The sequence below is a fragment of the Xyrauchen texanus genome, chromosome 48 (assembly GCF_025860055.1).
Source record: "Xyrauchen texanus isolate HMW12.3.18 chromosome 48, RBS_HiC_50CHRs, whole genome shotgun sequence".
In the NCBI taxonomy this organism is placed as follows: Eukaryota; Metazoa; Chordata; class Actinopteri; order Cypriniformes; family Catostomidae; genus Xyrauchen; species Xyrauchen texanus.
This window is the reverse complement of record NC_068323.1, coordinates 25,541,442-25,567,887: the sequence shown is the minus strand read 5'-3', so window position 1 is coordinate 25,567,887 and position 26,446 is coordinate 25,541,442. Positions and strand designations below refer to the sequence as shown.

Below are 26,446 nucleotides of genomic sequence, written 5' to 3'. Positions count from 1 at the left end.
GTGGCAGGGGGCTCGACAGCGCCCCTGGAATGGGATTCGAACACTTGTCCATATATCAAACATGCTTGCATGTAATGATATGAAACTTCGGTACACTTGTAGATCTCGTCGGGCCGAACAACTTTCGTGCTCTAAGTTTTACGCCAGCCCAACAGGAAGTCGGCTATTATGGGTTGTTTGGAAACACATGCTCTGGAATTATATATATTCCGCCTAGAGAATGAATCCAATCGCCACCAAACTCGGTCGGTATGAAGTCAAGACATTGAGGATGCTACATTCGGACGGATTTTTGATATCTCGAACGGTTTGGCCGTGGCGAGGAAATTGATTTATGACTAAAAAGGACACATGAAGTGTGTTATAACTTAGTTAGTTCTATCTACAGTTACAAAACTCAGCGTGTATATTGTTCTCGTCGAGCCGAACAACTTTCTAATTTATAGTCATTAGCTCCGACCAACAGAAAGTCAGATATTGTGGTTTGAATGTGGATTTCTTAAAATTTTTCTCTCTCTGAGTGACCCCTCCCTTTCTGTGTTTTTTCTCTCTGTGTCTCTCTCTCTGACAGACAGAATGGGCCTGCCAAAATTTTTTTTTTGTGTGTGTGTGGGGAAGGGAGGGGGGTTCTCTGTTGGGTGAGATTTGCTTTTTGATTGTTTGATTGTTTTTCAAGGTTTCTGGGACTTTTGGGGCCCTTAACGTGCTCGAAAACTCTTTGAAGCTTTGCACACAGGTCAGAACCCGCGGCCATCAGGGCCGGGCTGAAGCTGGTACCGGGCGTGGCAGGGGGCTCGACAGCGACACCTGGAATGGGATTCAAACACTTGTCCATATATCAAACATGCTTGCATGTAATAATATGAAACTCGAACACTTCTAGATCTCGTCGGGCCGAACAACTTTCTAATTTACAGTCATTAGCTCAGACCAACAGAAAGTCAGATATTTTGGTTTGAATGTGGAACACATTTCAAATTAACTTTGAAGCTCCAAAAAGCACATCAAAAGTAACATAAAAGAAGGGAGTGTGTTATAACTTCTGCATACATTAACTGATCTCGATGAAACTTCAGCAGTGTGTTCGCGGGAAGAGGCCGGTCGCATGGATGTGACTACTGTGAGTCAAAGTTATAGCGCCACCAACTGGCAGAAGGAAGTGTCACTTTCAAAATGCTTTGAAATCATCCTCTTATGTCTCAAGTGAACAAACAGACCAACAGAAAGTCAGATATTTTGGTTTGAATGTGGAACACATTGCAAATGAACTTTGAAGCTCCAAAAAGCACACAAAGGAAGCATAAAAGCAAGGAAGTGTGTTATAACTTTTGCATACATTAACTGATCTCGATGAAACTTCAGCAGTGTGTTTTGCGGGAAGAGGCCGGTCGCATGGATGTGACTACTGTGAGTCAAAGTTATAGCGCCACCAACTGGCAGAACGAAGTGTGTCACTTTCAAAATGCTTTGAAATCACCCCCTTATGTCTCAATTGAACAAACAGTTGATAAAGAAATCGGGTATCAATATATTGAATTATGAATTATTGCAGTGATCAACTGTGATGTCCGGTTAAGATGAAAATAAACTATCGCTCTGTCTAAGCGATTATCTTTCTGAAACACGTCACAAAAACTTACAGAAACGGATAACACAAACATGATGTTGGAAATATACACTTATCAGAATAGTTATATTAAACTTGTCTATTTCAGTTAAAGCCATTTCAGTTATAAAGCTGTCTCATATGTAATTTCTCCTTTAATTCTATAATATAACCACTAGGTGGAGGTCTAAGCATATTTTCTGTATTCTCGTTGTTTTAACGTAAGAAGAAGACTTGTACGTGTTGACTGTTGAGAACGGTGTTTGGAGTTTTTAAAAGACGCGGACCAGACGGAAAAACAAGACATACTGCATCATTGCGTTCAATATTTTAACGAGGGCCACTCGTGACGCTGTACACGGTGTAAACATCAGCTTAAGGACTCTTAAAAATGTATATACGTCTCAGTTCTGGATGGAGTTATTTGCAGACCTTAGAGATGCTGGATACTTCAACGGGAGTCGTGAGCGTCATTGCTTTGGTGATTTTACTCAGAACAGGGTTTCCGCGGGTCTTAAAAAGTCTTAAAAATTCAAAAATTTCAAAATCACAATTTAAGGCCTTAAAAGTCTTAAATTTGCTGAAGTATTGTGTTCTAAGTCTTAAATAATTTTTAACAGGTCTTAATTTTCCTACGTCCATGTAAAACTCATTTAAATGCTCCCGCAGCTTTGGAATGTTTTTTTTTTAATTCCGTGGTGTTGTAGTTTCTTATTTCAGCTAGTCCAAATATAATTAGCTGTATTATGACTACAAAATAGACCAACATGCAACAGCCAATCAGCTTTGAGCTTTCGTGTTATTGGCGCGAGTCTCTCGGATACCACAGAAAGACGTTAAACGGATTTTATTCAGCTATGAGGAAGTGCAAGTTTAGCGATACTTGGCTTGAAAAATCTGAATTTCGTGCTTGGTTAAAGCCAGTTGCAAATAACGCATTTGAAGCCTACTGCTTATGCAAGAAAGCTATTAAATTGGGAATGTTGGGTGTACAGGCGCTGGAGTCTCATTCAAAAAGTGAAAAACATCTAACTGCTGTGAAGGGTCTCCAGCAAACGACAGCCATCAGCCATTACGCGCTTTGGAATAGCGGATGATGACTAATTTCCAAAATCACGGGACCGTTCGTGCTGATGTTCGACGAAAGTCTTAATCGCACCACCAAAATGAAACAGCTGGACCTGCACGTACGTTTTTGGGAGGGCGGGCAGGTGCAGTCAAGATACCTGGGATCCCAGTTCATGGGTCATGCAACTGCCGAGGACTTAATGAAACATGTAAAAGTAAGTAAATGTTTTATTTTAGCAAATAAATAAATTTGAGCTAAAATTATTTTAGCTGTTACGACTTTGTTTATAGATTATTATTTTTTCATTAGCAAAAGGGTGATTAGAGTGGTATTTTCTGTTGAGAACTCTGTTGCACCCTGTTGACTTAAATGGGGCGCGTTCTCTTGAATTGCTTAGTTACCAATGATCGCGGCGTTAACTCGACAATCGACTACTGTGGACTTCGACCGAAAACAGGAAGGCCCTGTCCCAATATGCACACTATGCCCTAAGGCCTTCCTCGAAGTGGACACTTGTTGAAAGTGCACTTAGCGGAGTAAGTCGCTAAGGGCCCAGCTGTGAAAAGCAGAATTGGGACAGTTTTGCACACGTCACTATCTACGTCACTTCTGTTGTGATCAGGAGAGCAAACATAACGTGCAGGGTAGTCCGATAGACTTCTATATATCTCTGAACCGGAGCCTGTAGCGTTGAAATTTGACGTCTTGGGTAAGCTCACCGCAATGGTCTGCTGCGAATGGGTCGAGACTGCAATAAATAAAAATAAAAAGGAATAGGCTACAATAAATGATCTATGGCAGGGCTAGTATAATGGTGGCCCCCAGATCATCTTTATCTGGCCCTCCAACAGTTTTTTTATGTTTAAAAACCCTCACAATCTGATATAAAAGTGCCCTCTCAGCAAAGGTTTAGCGCGTTCATAGGCAACCGCATTCATCGGTGAGTTTAACAACGCTCATTGTGGTGTACAACCCCATTCATCGGTGAGTTTAACAACGCTCAACTGCAGGTAAAGCGGCATTCAGAGGTGAGTTTAACCAAAACAACGCTAAACTGCATGTGGCTAATGTTTACACTCAGGGTACATTACGGCATGTTTTCCATAACGTTACGACGTTCTCAATATAATTCATAATCCCACGTTTATAATGAACAACGCGTTATGGTTATTGTGTTATTAAAAACTGTGTACGCAGGTGTTACAGTTAACATGGTAACACTAAGTTACACCTGGTTTACTTGTATGTTACTGATTAAGAAGTAATGTCAAAAAACAGTTATAACTGCATGAAGATGAATGGTAACACAATACTGGCAAAATACTGTTTACATCTTGCAAATGCATATGATTCAAGACTAGAATTCCCCCAGAACGGAGGGAGGGGCGGGTGACCAAACCTCATTATCATTTAAAGTCATATGCACTGAAACGGCGTGCTGAAAACGGAGCTGTTTTTGAGCAGTTAAAATTAGTGTTTTCTTAAAATACTAATGAGAATTTTTAATAAAAGTATATTACAAAGTTTTCATTTAGACCCTAAAGATTCATATTAACTTGTACAAAAATGGCATTATATGACCCCTTTAAGGTTACAAATACACACACACACACACACTCCATCATTGCAATCTTGACATTGCAGCCTGTTCATTATAGCCGCAATAAAATATAATAATAAAATAGTAAACCTACCATATAAAAATTACTCTGTTTAAATAGTCAGTAGTACAATTCAGTATCATTCACAGTAAGCACCGCCCACTGTGATGTTTCCAAGCATATTTTTACGCATGTAAAGAGGATGATTTTCTACGTCGGTATTGGAGCGTGAGTAAAGTACAAAGCCTATAATAACTGGCAGAAGGCAGTAAGAGAAACAGGAAGTCTGTTATAACTTCTGCATACATTAATTGATCTCGACGAAACTTCAGCAGTGTGTTCGCTGTAAGAGGCCGATCGCATGGATGTTGCTATTGTGAGTCAGTTATAGCGCCACCAACTGGCAGAAGGAAGTGTGTCACTTTCAAAATGATTTTAAATCACCCCTTATGTCTCAAGTGAACAAACAGACCAACAGAAAGTCAGATATTTTGGTTTGAATGTGGATTTCTTGGAATTTGCACACATCTTCTCGACGGTCGAAGCGAGCTTACGTTATTGCCCGTCGTGCGCGGCGACCCTAAAGGCCCAGGGGTGGCGGTGCCACCGGCTTGGGCCCGTCATCGCTGCTCGCAGCTTTAATTATAATTGTTTTTATAATCTCAAGTTTTAACTTTCTGGGTAAAATAACAGTTGGTAGTTCAAGTACTCCTGATATCCCATTCGAAATAAAAAAGACAGAGCCACTGTAAGTAGTAGCAACAACAGATATGATCCTCACCGTATTTCCTTCCCTCAATTATATACAATGTTATAATTATATCAATATATCAAGTCTAAATATATGACAGATAGATATATATATATATATATATATATATATATATATATATATATATATATATATATATATATATATATATATATATATATAAAAAAAATAGTACTTAAGCATATATCTTGATCTTATTCTTTAGTGTACTGCAAATAAAAGAGCAAGCTTGGAGACTCACCTCTGAACAGACTAAAGCACAAGATGGGTTAACTATCACCTGCGTCTTGAGTAAATCTCCATTGTGCTGCAGTGTCTTCTGATCTGTGGATAGGGAAGATAAGTGGACATTCAGAAAATTAATAAACCAAAAAAGGGGTCAAATCTAAAAAGGCCCCTGGACATGTGCAGGCGACAGGAGTTGGAGTCTGTATTGCAACATTTCTGGCTACCGTTCCTATCGCTCCCAATAATAATGCCCCCCCCCCCCAAAAAAGTACAGATAACATTTTTAGATGAGAACATAGAATTAGCACATACTATGTGCTGCAGATGGGTTGAGCAGGAAGGACAGAATGTGGCCTCATTGATGCTGGCTGGGAACTCTGATCCATTTATTGGATTTCAGCACACAGCATAGAGTGGTACATGGAGTTAAATATGCCACGTGACAATATTGTTCTGATTGTATCTAGTGAAACAATCAGGACTCATCTCCAAAAGGTGTTTGGACACTTAATGTCTAAATGTCATTGTATTAAGCCAGTTGTTCTCAAAGTGCCCCATTTTCAAATCTTGTTCTCTTTCACACAGATTTGCTTAGGTGGCAAAACACACAACATCCAATACATTTTGCATTTCAACTGTTTTACAATAAAAACTTATTTTTGTGTTTTGCTTGAAAATTGTGTTTGTACTATATTTCCATAAAATAAATGCCAAACGGCTTGCTTTTTTACAATGCAAACATATTCACACATTTTTAAAGGGGACCTATTATGCAAAATTCACTTTTATATGGTGTTTGAACATAAATGTGTGTTTGCAGTGTGTACACAACCACCCTACAACGATAAAAATCCACCCAGTCCTTTTTTTTTTTTAGAACAAGCCGTTTGCAGTTTCTGTATAAAGTGACATCACTTCATACAGGCCCTGCTCACGACTGCCGGCGGACATGTTTGTTTGTGTGTATTGTTTCGTTATAGCACATAGCGAACGTTGTAACAGTATTTGAGTGTGTGTGTTGCTCATCCATCTTTGCAAAATTGCTGAAAAAAACTCTACAACAAATAAATACATTTATCGAATAACCATTCAGAGACTTCCTGGTTCATTCAAAGTTGTTACTTCTGCCGGAGTCTCCCTCATTCAAACATATAGGGCTGAACTATTTTCACTCTCAGTCATATTGCTTATGATGTCTAGTTATCCGACTAAACTCTGCCCTATTCTGGATATGGGGCGAGGAGCACTAGCTCATTTGCATTTAAAGAGACACCCATAAAAACAGCTCATATGCCAAAGATTGGCATTTTCAACATGGTATAATAAATGACCTGTAGGGTATTTTGAGCTGAAAGTTCACAGACACATTCTGGGGACACTAAAGATTTAAATTACATCTTGTGAAAAGGGGTATAATAGGTGCCCTTTAAGTGTGACTTTGATTGGGTTTATTGTTCCAGAAGGAAAGGTTATAGTTCCTAAAATGTATATCACTTATGGTGACAATGTCACTTTTAAGCTGTGGATTAAGAAGTAAAGGATGTTGAAGAGGTCACAAAAAGGATATTTAAGACTGGTCTAAGTCTTTTCTGCACACAATGAGCAAATATGAGCAGAGGGTAATTCTAGTCTTCAGCCTTTGCAGCATGAAGAGGTGAAAACACATGGTAGAAGGATGCATATCTTTCCTTCCTGTATGAAAGAGAAAGCTGTGACAACATCTCTTCAAACCTCTATCATTCACAGAAAAACCAGACTAACATTAAAGTGTTGTATAGCAGTTTCTTCCAATCTACACCATAGTATCAGCATAAACCCTGACCATATATTATTGTGTGTGATCTTAACAAGCAGAAATTATAGCAGTTGCAGATTTTCCCCTATCTGGCATCAAAACAGATAGAAAACTACTTCGACACAGACAGCATCTGAGCTCTACAGAGCAGGTCCATGAGTAAGACAAATACTGAATATATAAATATATGGCAGATGAAGATAGCAGCCCCATTTTTATTTATAACACAGCTGACACTTGGGTATTTTGAGAGCCGACTAGCTGATTAACAAAAGTGGTCTATCTAGTGTCAGATCTAAAATGTACTGAAATCTTGTCAATGGATAGTGCACACTAGGGCGGGGCATACATAAAGATTTCCAGATTTGATTAGATTTTAATTTGGAAACCTTTAATTTTGTACAATACAAAAAAAATTAAACAAAAATCAGGATCCAAATTATGCTATTTAATTGCCGTTTATTTAACAGATATCATACTCAACACAACCAAAGCTGAAGTAACAGCTAAAAAATTAAGACCAATCTTGGGTTTTTAAGAATGGTTAGCAAGATCATGACTAATTGGAAAATTTACCCGGCCCTTTCTGTTTTCAAATATTTCTTAGTGAACTTTGAGCTATGGCATAAAATGGTAGTCACTAAAATTCAGCAAATTTGTATACATATGAATTGTGATCATAAATGATATATATACATAACAGTTAGTTCCAGTTAGAGTGGTGTTGTCGTAGTGGGCTAAAGCACATAACTGGTAATCAGAAGGTTGCTGGTTCGAGCCCCACAGCCACCACCATTGTGTTCTTGAGCAAGGCACTTAACTCCAGGTTGATCCGGGGGGATGGTCCCTGTAATAAGTGCACTGTAAGTCGCTTTGGATAAAAGCGTCTGCCAAATGCATAAATGTAAATGTAGGTGACGTGAAGTGAATCCGCGTCAGCCAGTGTCTACATAAAACAGCTCTTCATGATCACTTGTATTATTACTACTAAATCTAAGAAATAGCTTTAAACGGATTTAAATGAACAACTTCAGCATTACACCTCATCACAGCTGAGAGACAAAACAGACTGATTAATTACACAATGGGTGCTGTTTAAAATGGCGGAGGACATTGCGGTTTCTATAGTGACTGACTTTCGCTACCGCGAAATACCCATGTTTGGATGCTATTTTTTCAATGAGAAAGCTAATCTTCAGAAATCCTCCATTCATCTCTCTCTCTATCTATACTAAGCTATAAAAACAAATATAGGTTGACTACTAGTATATAGGACATAACAATAGTATTGGGGGCTTAGCCTTGTAAAAACCATAAAACAATGTAGCCCCCACCCCCAAATATTTATAATGGTACAAAGCACACATATTTTCACAAGCATACATAACACAAGGTGCTTGACATGCCGTTTGAAATCTGTGTAAATAGGGGTGAGGGTTTAATCTGAGCTGTATATGGTTTCAGAACATACTAGTTCGACCAGCTGCCCTCAATATCTAAACAGATTAGAGCTGCTTCTGTGTTACAGGAAGAGGGTCACATCCCCCTACAATTTTTTTGTTGTAAAAACAGCTGATTCTGCCCCAAATTCTCTGGCCTTTCATTTTAAATGATGAGAAAACTGAAATGGAAGCTTGTCATGGGAAATTGTCATGTAACTATATAATAACTATGAGCCTACATCATAGGCGTTGCAACCATAATAATATTACAATCATATATCACCCACTTTCTGGGAAACATTCATTATCTACTTTTCAAAATATAACTTGTATTACAATAGACAGTACAGTGGAAATCAATTCCATCATTTCCAGACACAGGAAGGTGAGCACTGTTTGCTGGTCAGGGATCAGTGGGCTCTCACCATGACTTTCCTGAACAGCTGCTCAGAGATTAGTCAGAATCTGCCCGCCTGGAAATGACGAGGACAACCTGTCACACTGAACAGGAAGAGAGATGTGACCCATGACAGCTGAACGGTATTAAGGATCTGGGCTGCACGCCCGCCCACCCGCCCGCCCACCTGCCTACCTCTAAAGGATTATTAGGAACACCTGTTCAATTTCTCATTAATGCAATTATCTAATCAACCAATCACATGGCAGTTGCTTCAATGCGTTTAGGGGTGTGGTCCTGGTCAAGACAATCTCCTGAACTCCAAACTGAATGTCAGAATGGGAAAGAAAGGTGATTTAAGCAATTTTGAGCGTGGCATGGTTGTTGGTGCCAGACGGGCCGGTCTGAGTATTTCACAATCTGCTCAGTTACTGGGATTTTCATGCACAACCATTTCTAGGGTTTACAAAGAATGGTGTGAAAAGGGAAAAACATCCAGTATGTGGCAGTCCTGTGGGCGAAAATGCCTTGTTGATGCTAGAGGTCAGAGGAGAATGGGCCGACTGATTCAAGCTGATAGAAGAGCAGCTTTGCCTGAAATAAACACTCGTTACAACCGAGGTATGCAGCAAAGCATTTGTGAAGCCACAACACGCACAACCTTGAGGCGGATGGGCTACAACAGCAGAAGACCCCACCGGGTACCACTCATCTCCACTACAAATAGGAAAAAGAGGCTACAATTTGCAAGAGCTCACCAAAATTGGACAGTTTAAGACTGGAAAAATGTTGCCTGGTCTGATGAGTCTCGATTTCTGTTGAGACATTCAGATGGTAGAGTCAGAATTTGGCGTAAACATAATGAGAACATGGATCCATCATGCCTTGTTACCACTGTGCAGGCTGGTGGTGGTGGTGTAATGGTGTGGGGGATGTTTTGTTGGCACACTTTAGGCCCCTTAGTGCCAATTGGGCATTGTTTAAATGCCACGGCCTACCTGAGCATTGTTTCTGACCATGTCCATCCCTTTATGGCCACCATGCACCCATCCTCTGATGGCTACTTCCAGCAGGATAATGCACCATGTCACAAAGCTCGAATCATTTCAAATTGGTTTCTTGAACATGACAATGAGTTCACTGTACTAAAATGGCCCCCACAGTCACCAGATCTCAACCCAATAGAGCATCTGTGGTGGAACGGGAGCTTCGTGCCCTGGATGTGCATCCCACAAATCTCCATCAACTGCAAGATGCTATCCTATCAATATGGGCCAACATTTATAAAGAATGCTTTCAGCACCTTGTTGAATCAATGCCACGTAGAATTAAGGCAGTTCTGAAGGCGAAAGGGGGTCAAACACAGTATTAGTATGGTGTTCCTAATAATCCTTTAGGTGAGTGTATATATATATATATATATACACACACACGTCTTATATATTGGGGAAAAAAGAACATTTAAAAAATTTTTTTTTATAAATTGCGAGCTTAATATTTTCATTACAAGTCAGTTGTTTGTGTACATAATCACTGTACATTAGTTAACATGAATTAACAATAACCAATACTTTTACAGCATTTATGTTTATTAGTTATAGTTAATTTCTACATAAACAAATACATTTTTACATTGCATAAAAGTTGTGTGTTAACATTAGTTAATGAATTATGAATGAACATTAGTATTTGTATAAATTGACATCAAGATTTATAAATGCTGTAGAAAAAAAAATTAGAAGTTCATGATATCCAATTCGGTTATCTAAACCAAATTTCAGAAACTTCATCCCACTGAAATCTTTCTGAATAAAGTCTAAAATAGATCTTGGCATGGATTAATATTTACTGAGCAAACCATTATTTTGAAGAGGGGGTAACTATATCTTAACTTGGAGAAGGCCTGTCACGATTTTTAAATAATCATCTGATCGTGGTTATTTGAGAACTGCGATTATTGTGCACATCAAATTCCAATCACATTTGAATGGCCAAATAAAGAAATTAAGAAAATATATTGGCTAAATGACATCAACGACATGTTTTTGTGTATAGTTGAACTCTGAGTGTCACTAAGCCGCACTGTGGATGTCAACCAGCTGCTCCTGTTCGGAAGAGCTTTTGAACCGCTTCTCTAACGCACTCTGATGCGTGCACCGGTAGCAGAAAATATAAACAAACAAATATAAACTTTGATAGTGAACGCAAAGTGCTGCGGCTGCACTTTAAACGATCCTGTAATGGCAAATTTTTTTTACATTCTGATATCATATATGCAGTGTTAATGACACACAGTGGAACAGAGACAACTATATACTTTCAACAGATATTAGATTCTGGTTCAGAACAAACCTTTTTTTCCCCTTTTTAATTTTCATTTGTAAGGCCATGGTTAAATCCATGAGATATGTGGCTTTCAATGTGGCTCCATTCAAAAATGGTTTCTTTGCCCATTTTTAATGGTCCAAAACCAAATGTGGGTCACATGGTATCTTGTCCAACAAAACAAAGACCAAAAGAAACTAGAAATAAACCTTTATTTAAATCAAATATAAACAGAAGTCAAACACAAAACTGAGAATCCCCCCCCAAAAAAACTATTATTAAGAAATAGTGATACAAGTGACCTTTCAGAGAAGTATATCTAGTTTGTAAAAAAAATTGAGCCTGGGCATTTATACTAGGGGTTTAATGGTCCACTCATCTCACAATTCGGTTCATGATACTGAATTCACAGTTCAGATTGTTTCACGATACTTTATATAAAGCCTGAATCAAAAAAGTGAAGATTAAAAGTTATTTTATTTAGAAGACATTTGCCAAACAGTTTCTTACTTAAAATGTATAAATAAAATATAACTGAAAGAACGGTTCATTAAAATGTACTGGGACAAAAATCAGCCCAGCACAGGGCAATGATGTCACAAAATGAACATTTTTGATTTTCTCTCCCCTTTTCTCCCCAATTTGGCATGTCCAATTCCCAATGCGCTTTAAGTCCTCGTGGTGGCGTAGTGACTCGCCTCAATCAGGGTTGCGGAGGATGAATCTCCGTTACCTCCGTGCCACACATCTTATCAGGTGGCTTTTTGAGCGTGTTACCACATATATATAGCATGTGTGGAGGTTCATGCTATTCTCCGCAGCACCCAAGCACAACTCACCACGAGCCCCACCAAGAGAGAGAAAACCACATTATAGGGACCACGAGGAGGTTTCCCCACATGACTCTACCCTCCCTAGCAACCGGGCAAGTTTGGTGGCTTAGGAGACCTGGCTGGAGTCACTCTGCACACCCTGGACTTGATCTTGTGACTCCACGGGTGGTAGTCGGCGTCATTGCTCGCTACCCAGGCCCCCCACAAAATGAACATATGAATAATTATGAAAATACAGAATTAGGTTAGATATGCTTTCAAATGGTTACAATTTAAAAAATTCTAAATTATTATTCAATTTTTCTAAAATATATTTTAATGCAGGCTCTAAAATTGAAAACACATTTGACATTAGGATTATATTCCTAAATATAGCATTATTTTACATAATATTCAAAATTATCTGATATTAATATTGTACTATAATTAGACCTCTGTAAACTGTAATTCTCTCACAGTGCATATTCACTCTCATGCAGAAGATGGACATTCAATCCCTCACACTAAACAGCATTATTATAGTGTGCTTCCATTAGCGTTAGGCCTACATATTACATCATATAGATGTTAACTGAAGTACAGCACGAACATCCATCGCATGCATCATCATGAGGATTCAGATTGCTGACTGTTAAGCACTTCTGAAGAGGATGTTAGTCTGAGAAGTGCATTATATGAGATTATGATCAATGTTTGTCATCACTCATTCTCCACAACTCATCGACACCTGCTGCTAGTGTGCATGAAGCAATTTCCATTTACATGACTGCATGAAGTAGGTGTTGAACTTTGCGTATTGAATAGAACAACAGGCATTGAGAGAGAGAGAAAAAAAAACGACCTCCAATAGGGCTGCACGATTATAGCAAAAATCATAATTGTCAATTATTGCTCTTGATATTGTAATCGTGATTTTTAATGTCGATTAAAATACTGAGACATCACGAAGCAACCAACCGTGTGGTTCTTCAGAGTAGCAGATTTCAATGGTGGATATGAATCGCGCTCGTTTCTTTTATGCATCTTTTAAGCATTTTATATTGTAACTACATAGGTACATTTCCTGAAGAAAATGTGAGTGGTGCTTGCCGTGGCGAAACTCGTCAAACAGCATGCTGTAACTCGAAAAGAACAAAAATGATGGTCGTAAATAAATCAACCCGGAATTCTGTACGATTTTCTGGTGCAGAAATATGTGATTTGTTACTCGGTTGCTAGGGTAAGCCCGTGTGGTTGCTATGCAGTTACCAAGGTAATACAATACGCGGCTCCTTTCCATCCCGAGCGAAATAAGTCAACCCGGAAGTCTCTACGTTTTTCCGATGCAGAGATATGTGATTTGTTACTCTGCTGCTAGGGTAACCCCAAGTGGTTGATAGGCAGTTACCGTAGTGATACTTATGAAGTGTCCTTGCCATCCTGATTGGAATAAATCAACCCAGAAGTCTCTCTGATTTTCTGGTGCAGAGATATAGTTGTAGCTAAACGGTTGCTAGGGTACTCTGTTTAGTTGCTAGGGAGTGGCTTGGCAGCTGCCAATCGTGAAACTTCAAAGGCTGCTTGTCAGTATGAGTGATATAAACCAACTCCCATGCCTCTGTGACATTCAGAATCGAAGATATCCCTCTATGGATTTTGGTTGCTAAGGTGCTCAACAATGGTTGCTAGGGAGGGGCTAGGAAGTGTTGAGGTGATTCATGCTTGGCTGTTTGCTGGCCCGAGTCAAACGAGACCACCCTTGTGTTTCTATGACACTACTATCCGGAGATATCTCTGTTTCAATAGAAGTCTATGGGACTTGTTGCTAAGGTGCTCTAAATGGTTGCTAGGGTGTGGCTTGATAGCTTAACAATGATCCTGAGAGACTGATTGGTCGTCTGAGTAAAATGAGCCCGCCCCCTCGTCTCTATGACACTGTGATCCAGAGCTATGTTCAATACAAAATCTCTATGCCATTTCATTTCATGGGCCGTCCTACACCATTATAAGTCAATTGGGGCATTTTTGGGCAGCTCCTGCCCCCCAGGGGTGCAACTTTTACCCCATATTGAGGTATGCTCTTACAGAGCCTGCCAGCCTCTTCAAATGTGGCAAATCACACGTTTCTGTGAAATCCTCGATCGGAGCTGTGACGCGTCAAAGTTTGTCGCAATGTTAAGTCTATGGGATTTTTCGGCCGCTTTTTTGCCCCTGGGGCAAATACCGTACCCCCGATCGCTTATAAAAGTCATAGCACACGTGTCATCAATAGGCCGTTCGATTTGACACCTCATTCGTGGGTCTACGCCAAACGGTGCGGGACGAGTTAGGTGCGAGTTAGTTTTGTACGGAGATATAAAAATAAAAATAATAAGTATGTGAGATTACAATAGTGATGCTTTACAAGCACCACTAATAATAATAAGAAAAAGAAAAATAAGTATGTGAGATTACAATAGTGATGCTTTGCAAGCACCACTAACTAGATAGGTACATTTCCAGAAGAAAATGTGAGTGGTGCTTGCCGTGGCAAAACTCGTCAAACAGCATGTTATAACTTGAAAAGAACAAAAATTATGGTCATAAATAAATCAAACCAGAAGTCTGTAAATAAATCAACCCAGAAGTCTGTACGATTTTCTGGTGCAGAAATATGTGATTTGTTACTCGGTTGCTAGGGTAACCCCATCTGGTTGCCAGGCAGTTACCATAGTGATACTAATCAAGTCTCCTTGCCGTCCTGATTGAAATAAGTGAACCCGGAAGTCTGTACTATTTTCTGGGGCAGAGATATGTGATTTGTTACTCGGTTGCTAGGGTAACCCTATCTGGTTGCTAGGCAGTTACCATAGTGATACTAATCAAGTCTCCTTGCCATCCTGATTGAAATAAGTCAACCCGGAAGTCTCTACGTTTTTCTGATGCAGAGATATGTGATTTGTTAATCGGTTGCTAGGGTAACCTCATCTGGTTGCTAGGCAGTTACCATAGTGATACTAATGAAGTGTCCTTGCCATCCTGAGTGTAATAAGTCAACCCGGAAGTCTCTACGTTTTTGTGATGCAGAGATATGTGATTTGTTACTCTGTTGATAGGGTAACCCCATCTGGTTGCTAGGCAGTTACCATAGTGATACTAATGAAGTCTCCTTGCCATCCTGATTGAAATAAGTCAACCCGGAAGTCTCTACGTTTTTCTGATGCAGAGATATGTGATTTGTTACTCTGTTGCTAGGGTAACACCATCTGGTTGCTAGGCAGTTACCATAGTTATACTAATCAAATGTCCTTGCCATCCTGATTGAAATAAGTCAACCCGGAAGTCTCTACGTTTTTCTGATGCAGAGATATGTGATTTGTTACTCGGTTGCTAGGGTAACCTCATCTGGTTGCTAGGCAGTTACCATAGTGATACTAATGAAGTGTCCTTGCCATCCTGAGTGAAATAAGTCAACCCGGAAGTCTCGACTATTTTCTGGTGCAGAGATATGTGATTTGTTACTCGGTTGCTAGGGTAACCCCATCTGGTTGCTAGGCAGTTACCATAGTGATACTAATGAAGTCTCCTTGCCATCCTGATTGAAATAAGTCAACCCGGAAGTCTCTACGTTTTTCTGATGCAGAGATATGTGATTTGTTACTCTGTTGCTAGGGTAACCCCATCTGGTTGCTAGGCAGTTACCATAGTGATACTAATGAAGTCTCCTTGCCATCCTGAGTGAAATAAATCAACCCGGAAGTCTCTCTGATTTTGTGGTGCAGAGATATAGTTATTGCTAAACGGTTGCTAGGGTACTCTGTTTAGTTGCTAGGGAGTGGCTTGGCAGCTGCCAATCATGAAACTCCAAAGGCTGCTTGTCAGTATGAATGATATAAACCAACTCCCATGCCTCTGTGACATTCAGAATGGAAGATATCCCTCTATGGATTTTTGTTGCTAAGGTGCTCGACAATGGTTGCTAGGGAGGGGCTAGAAAGTGTTGAGGTGATTCATGATTGGCTGTTTGCTGCCCCGAGTCAAACGAGACCACCCTTGTGTTTTTATGACACTTCTACCCGGAGATATCCCTTTGAAGTCTTTCATTAGAAGTCTATGGGACTTGTTGCCAAGGTGCTCTAGATAGATTCAAAATGATCCTGAGAGACTGATTGGTGGTCTGAGTAAAATGAGCCCGCCCCCTTGTCTCTATGACACTGTGATCCAGAGCTATGTTCAATACAATATCCCTATTTCATGGTCCGTCTTACACCATTGTAATTCAATGGGGGCAACTTTGGGCTGCTCCTGCCCCCCAGGGGTGCAACTTTTACCCCATATTGAGGCATGCTCTTACAGAGCCTGCCAGCCTCTTCAAATGTAGCAAATCACACGTTTCTGCGAAATCCTCGCTCGGAGCTGTGATGCGTCAAAGTTTCTCGCAATGTTAAGTCTATGGGATTTTGCGGCCGCTTTTTTGCCCCTGGGGCAAATACCGTACCCGATCAGCTACAAAAGTCATAGCACACGTGTCCTCAATAGGCCGTTCGATTTGATACCTCATTCGTGGGTCTACGCCAAACGGTGCGGGACGAGTTAGGTGCCAAACTTTTGTACGGAGATATAAAAATAAAAATAAAAATAATAAGTATGTGAGATTACAATAGTGATGCTTTGCAAGCACCACTAACTAGATGGGTACATTTCCTGAAGAAAATGTGAGTGGTGCTTGCCGTGGCAAAACTCGTCAAACAGCACGTTGTAACTTGAAAAGAACAAAAATTATGGTCATAAACAAATCAACCCAGAAGTCTGTACGATTTTTAAGTGCAGGAATATGTGATTTGTTACTTGGTTGCTAGGGTAAGCCCATGTGGTTGCTATGCAGTTACCAAGGTAATACAATACATGGCTCCTTTCCATCCTGAGTTAAATAAGTCAACCCGGAAGTCTCTACGATGTTCTGATCCAGAGATATGTGATTTGTTACTTGGTTGCTAGGGTAACCTCTCCTTGTTGCTAGGCAGTTACCATAGTGATTCTAATCAAGTGTCTTTGCCATCCTGATTGAAATAAATCAACTCAGAAGTCTGTAAAATTTTCTGGTGCAGAGATATGTGATTTGTTACTCGGTTGCTAGGGTAACCCCATCTGGTTGTTAGGCAGTTACCATAGTGATACTAATCAAGTCTCCTTGCCATCCTGATTGAAATAAGTCAACCCGGAAGTCTCTACGTTTTTGTGATGCAGAGATATGTGATTTGTTAGTGGGTTGCTAGGGTAACCCAATCTGGTTGCTAGGCAGTTACCATAGTGATACTAATGAAGTCTCCTTGCCATCCTGATTGAAATAAGTCAACCCGAAGTCTCTACGTTTTTGTGATGCAGAGATATGTGATTTGTTACTTGGTTGCTAGGGTAACTCCATCTGGTTGCTAGGCAGTTACCATAGTGATACTAATGAAGTCTCCTTGCCATCCTGATTGAAATAAGTCAACCCGGAAGTCTCTACGTTTTTGTGATGCAGAGATATGTGATTTGTTAGTCGGTTGCTAGGGTAACCCCATCTGGTTGCTAGGCAGTTACCATAGTTATAATAATCAAGTGTCCTTGCCATCCTGATTGAAATAAGTCAACCCGGAAGTCTCTACGCTTTTCTGATGCAGAGATATGTGATTTGTTACTCTGTTGCTAGGGTAACCCCATCTGGTTGCTAGGCAGTTACCATAGTGATAGTAATCAAGTTTCCTTGCCATCCTGATTGAAATAAATCAACCCAGAAGTCTCTCTGATTTTCTGGTGCAGAGATATGTGATTTGTTACTTGGTTGCTAGGGTAACCCCATCTGGTTGCTAGGCAGTTACCATAGTGATACTAATGAAGTGTCCTTGCCATCCTGGTTGAAATAAATCAACCCAGAAGTCTCTCTGATTTTCTGGTGCAGAGATATAGTTATAGCTAAACGGTTGCTAGGGTACTCTGTTTAGTTGCTAGGGAGTGGCTTGGCAGCTGGCAATCATGAATCTCCAAAGGCTGCTTGTCAGTATGAATGATATAAACCAACTCCCATGCCTCTGTGACATTCAGAATGGAAGATATCCCTCTATGGATTTTGGTTGCTAAGGTGCTCGACAATGGTTGCTAGGGAGGGGCTAGGAAGTGTTGAGGTGATTCATGTTTGGCTGTTTGCTGCCCCGAGTCAAAGAAGACCACCCTTGTGTTTCTATGACACTTCTATCCGGAGATATCCCTTTGATCTCTTTCATTAGAAGTCTATGGGACTTGTTGCTAAGGTGCTGTAAATGGTTGCTAGGGCGTGGCTTGATAGCTTTGCAATGATCCTGAGAGACTGATTGGTCGTCTGAGTAAAATGAGGCAGGCCCCTTGTCTCTATAACACTGTGATCCAGAGCTATGTTTAATAAAAAATCCCTATTTCATGGGCCGTCCTACACCATTGTAAGTCAATGGGGGCAACTTTGGGCAGCTCCTGCCCCCAGGGGTGCAACATTTACCCCATATTGAGGTATGCTCTTACAGAGCCTGCCAGCCTCTTCAAATGTGGCAAATCACACGTTTCTGCGAAATCCTCGCCGGAGCTGTGACGTGTCAAAGTTTGACGCAATGTTAAGTCTATGGGATTTTTCGGCCGCTTTTTGCCCCTGGGGCAAACACCGTACTCGATCGCTTATAAATGTCATAGCACACGTGTCATCAATAGGCCGTTCGATTTGACACCTCATTCGTGGGTCTACGCCAAACGGTGCGGGACGAGTTAGGTGCCGAAATTTTGTACGGAGATATAATAATAAGAAGAAAAATAAGTATGTGAGATTACAATAGTGATGCTTTGCAAGCACCACTAATAATAAGTATGTGAGATTACAATAGTGATGCTTTGCAAGCACCAATAATAAAAAGAAGAATAATAAGTATGTGAGATTACAATAGTGATGCTTTGCAAGCACCACTAATAAAAAGAAGGATAATAAGTATGTGAGATTACAATAGTGATGCTTTGCAAGCACCACTAATAATAATAAGTATGTGAGATTACAATAGTGATGCTTTGCAAGCACCACTAATAATAATAAGTATGTGAGATTACAATAGTGATGCTTTGCAAGCACCACTAATAATAATAAGTATGTGAGATTACAATAGTGATGCTTTGCAAGCACCACTAATAAGTATGTGAGATTACAATAGTGATGCTTTGCAAGCACCACTAATAAGTATGTGAGATTACAATAGTGATGCTTTGCAAGCACCACTAATAAGTATGTGAGATTACAATAGTGATGCTTTGCAAGCACCACTAATAATAATAATAATAAGTATGTGAGATTACAATAGTGATGCTTTGCAAGCACCACTAATAATAATAATAATAAGTATGTGAGATTACAATAGTGATGCTTTGCAAGCACCACTAATAATAAGTATGTGAGATTACAATAGTGACGCTTTGCAAGCACCACTAATAATAATGTTTGTTAAGGCAAGGCAAATAAAAATAATTTTAAATTGATATCTATGGTATAGAATAAATTGAATTATTGCTAAATTACTGCTTAAATTATTAGTCCACGTACAGTAATAATTATGGCATATTCGATATTCAAACTTCTTTACAGCTGATTTAATTTGACCAAGTTACTGCGTTCAGTAAGACCCTCAGATGGCTAGGCAGGGGACCATTCATCCAGTTAGATCTTCAATGGTGATCTTGTTCATGTAAGATCATCGTTGGATAATTTTTGGCCTCAGTGGTTGCACTTTGGTCATTTGCGATCAGAGTTTGTGTGATTCGTGAAAATGTTAAATCTACCAATACCAGCTGCGTGGCAAATGGGTCTTATTAGAGCATAACAATGATGGCGATTCCTGAAATATGCTATTCATGCCATATTCTTTATGATGGCTACACCTCCAAAACACACTTCGAACAGTTAAACTGAATTATTTATTGCTATTTTGAACAAATCATTTTCACAACGCATTACATTTTTTATAAATTGTACACAGAAATCGAGCAATGCGACAAACTCTCCCATTAGAATGACTGCTGTCACTCACTTCAGGTTAATACTGTTTGAGATCTGCATTTCGACGCCAGCTCAATGATGCTCCGCACAATGTTCTGCACTCTCACGAATGATCTCATTAAAAACAAAGCTAATCAGCATAATAAATCACTCATTTACGTCTGTGCCTTGATTAAAACGGGAGCGTTTTAGTTTTGTCGTGTTGATCATTTGCAGTGTATTCAACATCTACGTTTAAAGCGAGCAGTGCAATATGCAATGAATCCAAAATAATTACAAAGTGCTTTTCGCTCGTTCTTCAGCTTATTTTCGAGTGTCAGAAGATGTTTCTATAGTATTAATTTCCCTGTGCTGCGTGAACAGAGCTAGAACATAAAGCAAGCATCTGGGCATTCAGACAGTTTAAAACTTGTACATTAGTATCAGTTGTCATTACAGATAGGACAGAGGACTAATCTAAGCAGCTCTGATTGGCCATTGCTGTTTCATTGCTCAAAAGAACATGTTAGTGATTGGTTAGAATACTCAACCGCTACAAAAACACATTGTAAATAGAAACCATTGATGCAACAGGAGCAAACTTAAATTGAACATTGTAATCATCCATTTTCACGATTACATAATCGTGGCAGCCGTGATCGTAATTGCGATTCGTTTTTCTATTAATTGTGCAGCCCTAACCTCCAATCTCCGTGACGCGCATAGTCAAATTTTTTTAACCACAATATATCGTCCAACAATTACACCCATAATAACTAAAAATTATTTTGAGCCTGGGGACCTCTGGTTTTGTGGACATGGAATGAACATCCAACAATAATTGGTGTTAACGAATAGAACCTTATCGTAAAGTATTACCAATCATTTAAATCATAACATCATAATTAGGAGAACAAGAGGTGAGTTTTAAATAAATTAACTATTTTAGAGCAAACTTTGCCATTGTAAGATCCACTAACTTAAAGTAAAAAAAGAAATTTAATCTTTCCTCCTTTTCTTTTTTTAATTATGGCTAACTTGAACTCTTCCATCCTGTTAACCCTCTGGGGTCTGAGGCTGTTTTGGGCCTTGGAAACGTTTTGACATGCCTTGACATGTGTGCTTTTTTCAGTTGATTAGTAACACATTAATGGCTAAAGTCTGATAACACTGTATTCAGCACAAACTGGGCTACAATATTATGTGAGCAACATGCGTGTACAGGTTTGTATTTTTGAGAAAATAACGTTTATGCATGGTTTTTGAAAAAACTATTTCAGTAATTGAAATACGGCCATATAACACATACTAAACATTTGTCCACAAGCCTTTTGAGGACTGGATCTTGCAGCGTAGAGTTTTTGCTACAAAATGGTGTGAAAACCATCCTGATCACTTATTCATACAAAACAATAACGTACTTTAACTTTTGTAAGACACTTTAAGTGTTAGAAATGTCATATGTGAGGAGGCGTGGATTATCATGAATATTGATTGTAATTCACACCTGAGGAGACAAAAGACCCCTCCCCTGGGCCTATCAATGAGGAATGTGACAGAAAGAGAATTAATGTTAGGAGACTTAATGATCAAAATCAAGTTAAGTTAAAAGAAGTAATCTGACTATACATTTTCTTTACATAAAGACTTTACTTAATTTTATACCTACAATACCGTATAAAAGTTTAAGAAGTCGTCTCTTCTGCTCACCAAGACTTTATTTTATTTATTTATTTATCAAATTTATTTGATCCAAAATACAGTAAAAACATTGTGGGAACTCATTTTACAATTTAAAAGAACAGTTTTCTATTTGAATATATTGTAAAATGCAATTTGTGATCAAACCTGAATTTTCAGCATCATTACTGCAGTCTTCAGTGTCACATGATCCTTCAGAAATCATTATAATATGCAGATTTTATAATATGGGCATATTTAAAGTGCATTTTACTCATTTAACCTGAACACATATTTGCAAAAACCAACAAGCTTTGTTGATGATAATGAGGCAGCATAAACACTATAAAATATAATCTAAACATTCATATTATTTTTATATCATATTACATATCATACTGCATACAATTTAAATACCTGCTTTAGCTGAAACAACATTTACATGTAACTAAATCTTATTTAGTAGGACATTTTTCAAATGTCAATACTCTGAATCCTGGCTGGCAAGTCTAGAAACAGCCCCACTAGTAAAATATGTACGTTTATATAAAATAGCATGTCAACTAATGAAAAATAAATTACTTACTCGTCCGAAATTGTATCCACGGCTGGATCAAGTCTCTTTAAAATGCAAACGTTCATCGGAGTCCCGCTCTTCTTCTGAGGAAAATGTTAACTCTTCCTTCCTATCCAGGACAGGAGTACTCACTTGTGTATCGTGCTGTCTTTCAAACGTTCAGAAAAATGAACGAACTTGTTTTTAAGGCACAGTCGGGGGCGTTTATTATTTGTATTGATGGTCTCAGCACATTAGCGTATGAATGCTCTGCTGGTGGGTGGGATCACATTACCTATAATGAAGCTGAGCCAGGAAAACCATACATCGCTTTGTTTCATACAGATTTCATTGCAGGAGAATATTTGTTTTAAATTTTAATTATTTTATTTAAAAGTAGACATGTATTCGCAGAGTTTCAGTAAATTTTTATGACGCGTTTCAGAAATATGCTCGTGAACATAGAGACTGCTGAAAGCTCACCCCTTTTATTTTCTTTATTTTACAAAAGCACAAGATTTTGTTATTGTAAGTGTACACAAATAAAAGTAGACCCTTTAAAGTCTCTAATGATGTCAGAGGGTTAAGCATCTTGTTTATTTTCTTGCCATTGTGTAAATAAAGTTATTAATAAAGTTGAAGTGCCTGAGCATGACTACAGCATATTTATGAAAGGCTGATATATCCTTTTATAGAACTATTTCTTTACAACACAAGCAAATTCATTTTTTTTAAAGTTTAAAAAGTACTGCAGAATAGGAATGACCCAAGTACATACAGGTGATGGTAACGTGGTAATGGGGCTTATGTTATTGAAAGCTATTCCTGATGGAGAAAGATCAACCCTTATCTCCATCCATTGTGCTTACTCATTTTCAAGAATAAACACTGCTGCAGTGATCAGAACTTCAACAATCTCAGAAAATATACCTGTATATTATCACAAGCAGTTTAATAATACACTAAACGGCCAACTAAACTAGTATAAAAAGAGCATGATCACATAAAAGCACGAGTTTAAAACCACTGGTAAATAGTTGAATAAAGAACTTTTTCAATCACACCTTCTCCTGCTGCTCCCTTACAGCTGAACACAGTACCCTCATTGTGCAAGTAAAATAAAAACACTCAAGGCTTGGACTCCCTGTGATCTAAAGACCACAAAAAAAAAAAAGATTAATTCTTAAAACACAAAAAAAATAAATGTTCAATGCATTTGTGCTGCAGTGAAAGGCTGTGTTGTTCGGTTTATGAGGTGACTCATGAAAAGAACAGTTTGAGCCAGAGGGGAAGTTCAGTTCACAGACACTATTTAACATGCAGTAAAGAGTTCAAGTAATGGTGGGTACCAAAAAAAAAAAGAAGAAAAAAAAAGTCATATTATAAAGACTAATATATATATATATATATATATATATATATATATATATATATATATATATATATATATATATATATATATATATATATATATATATATATACATATAAACACATACATACATACATACATACACACACATTACCAATGTTGTTATTTTTGCATGAAATTCAATGAAAATTGTTTATTTGAGCAATATCCCATGAGTAAGAGGGTTGTATTGAATCCCAGCATGGCTGTGATTCAGTCTTAGCATAGGCAGCAGGTAATCACAACCATGCTGATATTCCATACAATGGAACAAATGGGAGAGTGACCGATTCATAAATAAGAAGTTCATGTTGAGTAGCTATTGTATTACAGCAAATACCATAGTTCAGCTATAGTTAATGTGGAAAAACCATGGATAGTTTTATTAAGGAGTAGAAATAGGCTAGGCATCATGAGGGGACGCAAAACTTTTTGTGAGGGAATGCAAACTATTGGACGGGAAAGTAAAGCATAATAAGAGGGAACGCAAGAGTTTTTGCAACAGAATGCAAAGCGTATTGCGAAGCGTATTGCGAAAAAAGTCTATTGTGAGGGAACGCAACATTTTATGAGAGACCACAAACTATTTGAAAGAGAACTAAGGACGGAGGGAATGCAAACTATTGGAAAGAAATGAATTACGAGGGAATACAAAACTTCTCGTGAGGGATCGCAAAGCGTATTGTGAGGGGACGCAAAAATACATTTCTTTAGAACTGTGGCACAGTGGGTAGTGCTCTTGCAGGGCTCTAGACTGTGACAAAATGGTCCCAATTTGTCACCATTTTTTCCTAACAGTGCAATTTGCAAGAAGTCGCACTGGCGCGACTACAATGTTGGATGACCCCGATTGTGCGCTGTCGTTTTTTGTTGCGCATGAGAATTGACAAAAGACAAACTTTCCAAAAGAGAAAGGAAACAGCTCAGTCAGCGCGGCTCAAGGCTAAATGGACAGATCAGTGCAGAGACGTGCATTTACGTGCGGACGGGTCCCGAACGCTCAGCCACGCAGATCATCATAAACAGCACTGCAAGAAGAGCGGGCTGGGTTGTGGATTCGGCATTGATTATTCGTTTAAAACCGTAATGTGTCGATGATTACATTTGTTTACAATTTCATAAATGGCCCCAACATTCTAAACAGCATTGAAAAGATTAAAGGAGAATTATATACCATGAACAAACAGAAATTGTATTCTCACACAACAGATCCCCCCAAAAATATATCAATATATCAGGGTAGCGAGGGAATACAATTTAATTTCTGGATGTGTTTTTCTTATGACATGGAATAATTTGTTTTATGGTTATGGTCCATTTAATCATGGTTATACTTTTACCTTTGGTTACTATGCTCTAATTGCAAATACTACAGTTAAAAATATGGATACGATGGAACTTTCCTTCTGTGTAAAATCTTTTCTAATGCTCTGAGATTGTAGAAAAGGGCTTTGTTTTTCTTGAAATTACTGTACTTTAATAAGCAAGATCCTAATGAAAAGAAACAGTGAAAGAAAATCTCATTCCCACCATCACAAGTGTCGTAACCAGACGTGACGCTGAGAGATGCGATAAAAGGTTTCTTTTCCGTTAAACTGAATTTTTGGCCAAACCTGCCAGGACAGTGCATTTTATTTTTGGAATGTTTCTATTTTCTGCGACATTGCGCTGGGCAGCCCAGTCCAAAATGGGTTTAACGTACTTCTAATAACAGTATATTAAAGCCGGGGTGATTCTAGCCGGTTCAAAACAACTTTGTTTTGGCAAGGATGTCACAGGCACAGAATGTTGTGTTTGAGGTCTCGTTCTCTTCAACTGGAGGTCTGTCACATGGAGATAGACAAAATAAAGTACTGTGTGAACATTAAAAATGGTAATAGACTGAATTTTGATGGGATTCATGAAGTAACTTTGCCCTGTGTATGTGTGTGATTGTGCAATATCCCCTTGAGGTTTGCCGTAGAGAGTATATGTCCATACACAATAAGTCTGAAGCTCCAATCAGCCTCCAAACAACAGTCACTTAAATGCAGTGTTAGAACAATGATTTTTGCACATCACTCTGCTTTTAGAAAAGCCTAACAGATGTAGGGCCATAAAAGATATATAGAAGACACATTAGCAGGGTTCTGAGCATGCTCTTAGGTGGCATGAGTTCAATATAAAGTGGTTAAGATGATTTGGGCCTGGAGAATTTCAGCTGTTCTATCAGCTGCCGGACTTTTCCCACCCCACTACACTTTTAATTAGAAGAGATATTTCCACAGTTTGTGCAATGATTTACTGGGCTTCTATTCTCACTACTCAATAACTTTCAATCAACGTTTTGAATTTAATTTACATGACAAATTGGAATATTACTAGCAGCGTTTCAATGAAATGAGTTCAAGAGAAAATTAAGATCTAAAGAAAATTAGAAAAGTAAACATAATAATGATGATAATTGAAAAATAAATAAATTTATGCTCAAGGTGTTTTTGTATCATTTTATTATTTGTGAACCTGCAGAGTTGCGTTCACGATGCATGTTAAGCTCGAACTGCTCCGTGGAAATAAAGCGAACTTACTGTATCTCAGAGCACCTCCTGAGAATGTCTGAGGTCATTTGCAGCATTTCTCATAGATGACACTAAACATGCAAACTGTTTTCAGACAACTGAAACAGAGAAAAGTGATACACTTTTAATTTGCATGTTCCACAAGACAAGCTCGCTCTTCACGCCTCTTTACAAACAGTGAATCAGACATGCA

The 26,446-nt window shown here is 38.7% G+C and overlaps 1 protein-coding gene across 1 annotated transcript in view; it reads right to left on the bottom strand.

Annotated features, from left to right (window-relative positions):
• The window catches only part of LOC127639314 (microtubule-associated protein 1B-like), a 73,926-nt gene that overhangs the window by 24,614 nt on the left and 22,866 nt on the right, over positions 1–26,446 (bottom strand). Inside the window, exon 3 of the mRNA XM_052121242.1 lies at positions 5,290–5,372. Coding sequence (XP_051977202.1) covers positions 5,290–5,372 — 83 coding nt within the window. The remainder of the gene's footprint in view (positions 1–5,289; positions 5,373–26,446) is intronic.